Source organism: Brachyhypopomus gauderio, chromosome 13, assembly GCF_052324685.1.
Source record: "Brachyhypopomus gauderio isolate BG-103 chromosome 13, BGAUD_0.2, whole genome shotgun sequence".
NCBI lineage: Eukaryota > Metazoa > Chordata > Actinopteri > Gymnotiformes > Hypopomidae > Brachyhypopomus > Brachyhypopomus gauderio.
Genome location: NC_135223.1, coordinates 9,798,710 through 9,805,893, shown reverse-complemented (window position 1 = coordinate 9,805,893; position 7,184 = coordinate 9,798,710). Strand labels below are relative to the sequence as shown.

The window sequence follows — 7,184 nt, the reverse complement described above, 5'->3', positions numbered from 1 at the left end:
TTTTATAGGTTAATATTTGCATCATTTTGCATCATGTTGTTGCTGAAAAAAGAAAAAAGCTTAATGAGATAAATAATAATCTTAATTATTAGTAGCCTAACAACTGATCCGAAAAAACGACTTCTTAGAAAATAAAACTGCAGACTACCAAAGTTTGCGTACTTAGTAGTGCCACGATATTGTGATCCACAAATAAATATGTTTTTGTTCCATACCGAAACCACCTTCAGTTTCAGGTGTTGCGACACGTTTTACGTTCATAATAAAGAGAATTCTGGATGACTGAGTCTGAATATAAACCGGTACTGTGCTACTACGGTCGTTTATCTTTTTCAGGACTACTAATCCCACAATGCATTTGCTTACTATGCAAATGAGGACAGGAGCGCAAGTGTGCAAGGTGTTGTTGCTGCCGCTCCCTCTTGATTTAAGAAAAAAAGCTGAATAGTGAACGTGGAAGAAGAAACTTATTTCAGGTGAGTCGTATCAGTTACTATTAATCCAGTGTCGCCATTCTGGAAACGAAGTTCTCTAGCCATGTCCACGTGTTATGTCAAACTTTATAAAAACTGAAATGATTTTCTCATGGTTGGGAATTTTTTTCGTAGATGAACTTGGTATATGGAATAGTACACGTGTGGCTACAGCTTAAGAGCGTTAGTTTGTATGTTGCGATTTAGACAGAGATTTTCTAAAAGAAAATAATTGTTCAGTAAAAAAAAGTTTTTGTTTGCCGCACTGTCACAGTCACTATTTCATTGTCTTGCGGTAACACATTGAAATAGTGGATTTGTTTAGTGCATGTTCTCCGCTTCCGTCTACGGAGTCATTCAGAAACAAACAGGTGTATCGACGTGGCCGCGCTGGGGCGTGTGCACGCGTGCTTGTTTCATCCACCAATAGCCCCGAGAAGAAACTGTGCGTGTTTTTTAGATTCAGACTAGCCCAACCAGCTTTTGTTCAGTGGCATAGTAAAACGCACTTAATAACTGACTACCGGTGACAGATTAGGCTGTGAATGGACTGTGAATGCACACACTAGCGATTCAAAACAGCAGGTCGAGTTCTACTCGTCTTTGATTAATAACATGTTCTGTTCCTTCCTCAAAATAGCTTTTTACAAGTTGACTGTAACCATCTACAATGGCCAAACCCATAATATGTAGATGTTTTAAAATTGCTAACTGAATATTACTAACAGGGAATGATGAGAAATCATGATTTTTTTTTTTATTATTCCACATTCACAATTTACCTCATTCAGACTCTGATAAACATCTGATAAACGTGTTTTCTTTAACCTGTATTTGTTCTCTCTTGTCTGTAAAAGATGGCAGGTGTTAAAGCAAAGTCAGTCCGTCGCACTGGGACTCTAGCTCGAAGTCGATCAGAAGGCACTCTGATAGACCTAGATGACAACATAACCATCAATAACAACACCTTACATGGTAATTATACATAGAGTGTTTGTGGGGGAAGATGTTAATGTATTGTTAATATGGGGGGGGGGGGGGGGGGGGGGGGGGGGGAGGAGAGTCCATTTGATAAATACTGCTTTTTCTTATTGCCTGTGTATGTTCAAGTGGTTGGGGTCAAAATTAGACACACAACTAAGGTGATATTTTATATATTTGTACTCGATTAAAATCAAGGACAAGGGGCACTCATCTCTATTTCTATTGTTCTTTTAAGATATTTCTTTGCCACACCTTTTCAGTTTTCTGTTCAAGGTTGAAACAAATCTGTAATTTGATACACCTTAGAAGAATGTCTTGCCATGTCTGAAACCTTTTTTTTTATGCTGCCTTGCCTTTAGCTGTATAGTAAAGCACCATACAATGAGCATATATGCATTTTAGTAAATAGGCAGAAGAATTTATGTGGATACATTTGAAATAATGTTGTTCTGGTCAAACTTTGCCTGTACTTGTTTCTCAGTGAACTTTGTCTTGGACTGCTTGTGTTTATTGTTTTTGTCTTTCCTCAATATGTGATAGTCTATGTATTCTGACCTTTTTTTGCAGTGGTAAGGAGAGATTTCTATCTAACAGTGTAACGTAACCACGCTGATGAGTAATTTTGTATACAGTATACAATCTTGTATATGGTATTTTTTCGCAATTGCATTATAATTTTTTATAGTGTTGAAATTAGCTTACAACTGCTTTGCAGAGGTATTGAAAAATTGCTTTATAAAAAAAGGTTTTTCCCCACAATGCTTAAAAAAAGTAAAATGCTCTAGTAAAAGTGGTATCACATATTTGCTTTACATGTGTGGTTTTAGTAATACTGAATATACTGCAAAAATAACCTTCTCCATCTATAATCCACATAATCAAGAATATGCCATTTTTTCAGTTTACTGAACATTGCAGTAAAGCAAATACTTGTATAGTGTGTGTTAGATAAACATTAGTGTCTACTAAACTAAAAAATTTAAGAGTTTTCCTTTTCATGTTGTTCTTTTTGTCAGGGAGCTACATGTCTCAACAGATGGGCAAACATTCAGAGTTATCTGTCCTACAACCAGAGGTCCTACACCCAGCACAAACAAATCCCTTCTGGAACCAACTCTCGAGGTCGAACCCTTTCCTTGATGACATTGTTTGTAGAACCCCTTCAGACAGGGGTGTGTCTGTTCTGAAGGAGGATCCCTTAGCTTTGTTTGGTAACACTATTGAAGATTCTGAAAGCATATCCTCAGATGAGAACAATTATGGCCATGTTATGGAAATCAGGAAAAATAACTTGAATCGATCTGGGCGGTGGAGGAGCGCCTCGGACATTCTTGAGAATATCGAGAAAAAGGAATCAAAGAGAAATAAGGGTCCTAATGTTCAAGGCCCATTCTTGAAGCCAGATTTTGAATGGTTGAAAAATGACAGGGAGGCTTACAAAATGGCCTGGCTGAGCCACAGACAGCTGACCAGGTCGTGTTTAGATCTTGGCTTAATGAAGCAAAGTCCAGGCTGGGCCCAGACTCAAGCTGCAGACACACAGACATCAGTCTGCAAGATTGATCACAATGGAGGCTCGGTGAGGTTGCCAAACTCTGATATTAGTGCTCATGTTCCCCAAGGACATGTTCCCCCAGGGGACATCCAGGAAATTGCTCTCAAAGCTAGTCTTGATCCACCAAATGGAATCAACAGTAACTACATGGCAACTGTAAGCCCTCTCCTGGAAGTCAGTGTCAGTAACCTAAATGCTACGGGAGGCATCTCGCTTGACATTAAAATGGCAGCCGAAGTTAAGAAAGACCCTTTAAGCCAAGTTATGACAACATTTGTAGCTCTAGTTGCACATAAAAGAGAAGGGCCTTATGAAAAGGTCAAGGACTGTTACATATATAAAAACATTTTACAAATGCAGCTTCAACAGCTAAAGCCTCATATGTACGTTATCGCAGTTGCCGAGGCTACGGTCATCCAGGCACCAGCAACCTCAGTATGGGACTACTTAGACCATCAGATCACCGTCGCTGTTTATGGCCCCAAGCACGTTCATCCGTCTTTCAAGGTCGTGCAGGTCATTTCTTGCCATGATAACATTCCCCCCAGGCTTCCTTTCTCTGATATCCACAAGGGTAACAGAAACCTGCCCCCTGTGGTGTTGCAGCTGTGGGGAAGGCATCAGTTTAACCCATGTGGTTTGAAAGACTTGCACATTGCGACTAGCACAGTGGAGTCGAACTTTAAAGTAAAACCTGAGGACGGGAACAAAGAGGTAAAAAGGGAGCAGCTCAAAATGGGTAGAGTAATCCACCTGCCCCTGGAAGTGTCCAGGGTGGGTGGTGGAGATATGGGACCTTTCAAACTCTCCATCCAGGTGAACGACTCGAATCGCCTCCACTTGACAGACTTCCACATCACCTCCCCTGTGACTGCTCCTTTGAGAGCCGACAAACTCGGACAGAAACATCCGGATCGCCACAGGGACGTTACACATTCTCTGTCCATCCCAGAAGAATCTGTTCCAGAGGTCAGGAAGTTTCACGACACAGCAGTGAACATTCAGTGGTATGGCATAGCACTGAAATCGGTCATCAGACATGAAAAGGTGGAATATCTTCTAGAGTACTTCAAAGGGGACACAATTGGTCTGATGTCTAGAGAGTCTGTAAAATTGGTCGGACAGTCAAAAGTGAAGGACTGGTGTGTTGGCTCTCTCAGAGGAACTATTGGCCTGGTTCATTGTAAGAACATTAAGATAATTCCAAGAGATCAAGTAATTGACTTCTCGAGCGTTCGAGTCACAACACAGGCCTTATTGAAGGATATGACGTTGCCATTCAAGCACCTCACATACATGTACTCTGCCATTCAGACCCTGGTAACAGAGCATATAGCATGTTGGAGGACTTTTGCTGAGGCTCTGGGTTACCCAAACCTCCCAATAGAAATGTTCTCCAGAAGACATGCTGAGACCGAAGCAGAGAAGGTAGCCTGTGTGCTTGAGAAGCTGAAGGAGGACTGCCACGCAGATAAAAACACGAAAAAATTCCTACATGAACTCATTGCCGTATGTATCTACTTATACAACTTGATATCGCTTATTAATTTGTGTTGAGCTTTGTGACCATTCAATACTTTTGGATAAATATTTTGTTTTCAACAAAACATTCTGCATGTTATCTTTGTATAACATAATTTTCTTCATGACAGGGGCTGTTTAAAATGGATGCCCAGGGCCTCGTAGCCCTTTTAATCCAGAACACAGTCATTTTGTCCACAGCTGTTGAGATTGGCATACGATGGAGGGAACTAGCTGAGAGGATTGGGAGACTTTCAATTTCTGAGATCACTGCTTATGAGGCACCGCACAGGGGAAAGAAAGGAGACATCAGTACGCAGGTGAGCACCTGCAAATTGTCAGCATAACATGATCTGCAATGCATAATAATAATAGATTTTTGTGTTTTTAAAATAATATTTTTGCTCTTTTTTATGAAATGGATAAATGATCTGGGATGGAAAAATAAAACTTTACTCAAATCAAATTTAGGCTATTATTGTGTCTAAATGACTAATCTTTTCCAGTCAATGTGGAAGCCTGCATATGACTTCCTGTACTCCTGGAGTATGCAGTATGGTGACTGCTACAGAGACATGATCCAGGATCTCCACTTGGCCCTGGACAAGATGAAGAGCCCAGTGACCAAGCACTGGAGAGTGATCACTGGAGCCCTCATCACAATAACCTGCATGGAGATCCTAAGAGCCTCTGCCTTCCCTAGAAAAACGAAGGGGCCACAAAGCAGCTGAAGCCCAAGCCGGCTGTGGGGTAAGGCTGCCTCTCGCTGGTCCTTTGCACGTCAGCACTGAATTGCATTTGTCTGCATGGATGATGCTCAGCAACATGTTTTATATTTTCTACTTTTTATGGGCTTGTCTGATACACAGCACTATATAGCTCAGGTTGGAAAATGGAAGGTTTGGTAATACAAGCGAGTAACAGCCAAAGCCAAACGCAAGTTTGTATGAATTGGTTTTGTGTCTACTAGAATATAGAATACACTTACCCTATTACCCATCAGTAATGGTATTATTTAGCATGGGGGATGGGGTGGGGGTGATGTAGTCGTTTGTGCAGAGTCTGAATTTACTTTATTTGCAGTATCTGTAATAGCAAGGAGTACAACTTCAGTACTTTACATCTTACTTTACTTTTAGTCTGAAAAGGCACAATTATTTGTTCTACTTTTATACTGTTTAATATGTGGTTAAATTCTTTACCATTGTTCTGTGATTTTGATCACCAGATGTTACATAGGCCAACACGTAAAATACTCCAGCTACTAAATTATAAGGTGTTTGTTCTGAAAAACAAAAACAGTTTTGTCCAGTTGCTCTGTAAACATTTCTTGCCTTATAAACCTTAAGTGTAGTCCTGGGCAAAATGACATGGTAATTTGTCATTCTCTTTTAAAGAGTTTTGGAGTCCAGAGTTTGTACATCAAGCAGAGTGCAGATCTAGAAACTGCATTTTTGTTGAGGGTATTTGAGGGGACATTTTAAAGGTAAAAACTGATTCCTGTTTTGTACGGTTACTCTGAAATGTAATTTGCATGATGGCAGGCCAGATGTATTCTGTACCTGGGACTGCAGCTCGCTGCTGTAGATGCTGTGACCATATCTCTGTAGCTTGGGGACCGAAGGCCGAGTTACGACATTTAATCAGCAGATGTGGCTGTCTTTTGTATTAAATGAAGATTGCAGTATTTTGTGTGACATGTGAACCTCAGATCAAATATATATTGTTACCTGTGCTAAGCTGTTAAGTAATGTTAACTTTTTATGTAATCGTGAACCTGTTAGTAAATAAACTAATTTTATCTGTTTGAATCCTCAAGCCTGTTGTTTTAGAGCACTGATGGTGCCACAGACTCATAATTACTTCAGTTATGTCCCACCTTCCCTTTCCTCACATCAGATGGTTCATTCCCACACTTCTTTGTGCTTTCCATACTTCTGTATACACATACACAAATGTACTGACACATGAGCGTTATGCACAGTGCTGACAGGGTGAGCTCTGTGGTGTGTGTGCTTGCGTGTGTGTGAGTGTATGTGTGGGCGTTGGGGGTGTTGAGCTTTTTCCATTGAGGGTGGTGCAGAGCTGAACTGCTGTGCACTGGTTTTGTGTACTTATACCAATCATTATTATCCAGTGAGCAACAATGTAGAAGGATGTTGGATGTACGGGAGGTAGGAGGCCCTGTAAGTGTCTGAGCAGCTCAACACATGCACTAGTAGCACTGAAGTCCATGAGCCATGCCATCATAACCTCACTTGGAATGAGGACTTTTGTGAAGGCGGTTATCCTCACTGGCCCTTGTCTTTTAATAAACCAGTTATCTTAACATATAGATCAATTAGGGTGATTCACATAAGAAAAATGTCCATACATAGTAAATATTAGAAAGAGAAATAATGTGGTTGGTAACCACCCTGAATATGTTGTGTGTGCTTCCTTTCCCTTCCTCTTACACATGTTTGATGAGAACAAGTTTTCTTTAATAAAAGAAAAGCAAGAGCAATGTCTTACTCTCTGCCTCGTTCCTCACCGCCGCTACAATACTTTGCTTTAGGCATCCAGGCTGTAGTGTTTTTACAACCATCAATAATTAACCGGTCCGATGCGCGCGCAGCCTTCCTTGGGTACTGGTTTTAAATGGAAAATAA

The 7,184-nt window shown here is 40.6% G+C and overlaps 1 protein-coding gene across 2 annotated transcripts; it reads left to right on the top strand.

The window, feature by feature from the left end:
- The first annotated feature begins 346 nt into the window (after positions 1-346).
- Positions 347-6,340, top strand: macc1 (MET transcriptional regulator MACC1). Of its 2 annotated transcripts, none has more exons than XR_013120636.1 (5): positions 347-476; positions 1,331-1,448; positions 2,474-4,521; positions 4,735-4,853; positions 5,040-5,178. XR_013120636.1 is itself a non-coding variant. In XM_076970967.1 (5 exons), the coding sequence occupies exons 2-5, from the start codon at positions 1,331-1,333 to the stop codon at positions 5,262-5,264; spliced, it is 2,580 nt and encodes an 859-aa protein (XP_076827082.1). In that variant the 5' UTR covers positions 347-476; the 3' UTR covers positions 5,265-6,340. The 2 variants fall into 2 exon arrangements, 1 of the variants encoding a protein (XP_076827082.1); XM_076970967.1 differs by having other exon boundaries at positions 4,665-4,853; positions 5,040-6,340.
- Positions 6,341-7,184: the final 844 nt, after the last annotated feature.

What these genes read in the sequence shown, in the direction of transcription:
- macc1 (XM_076970967.1), top strand. Translation starts at nt 1,331, where the DNA reads ATGGCAGGTGTTAAAGCAAAGTCAGTCCGTCGCACTGGGACTCTAGCT. An exon ending in TCCTACATGAACTCATTGCC is followed by an intron (nt 4,522 to 4,664) that starts GTATGTATCTAC and finishes TCTTCATGACAG; the next exon opens with GGGCTGTTTAAAATGGATGC. An exon ending in AAGGAGACATCAGTACGCAG is followed by an intron (nt 4,854 to 5,039) that starts GTGAGCACCTGC and finishes AATCTTTTCCAG; the next exon opens with TCAATGTGGAAGCCTGCATA.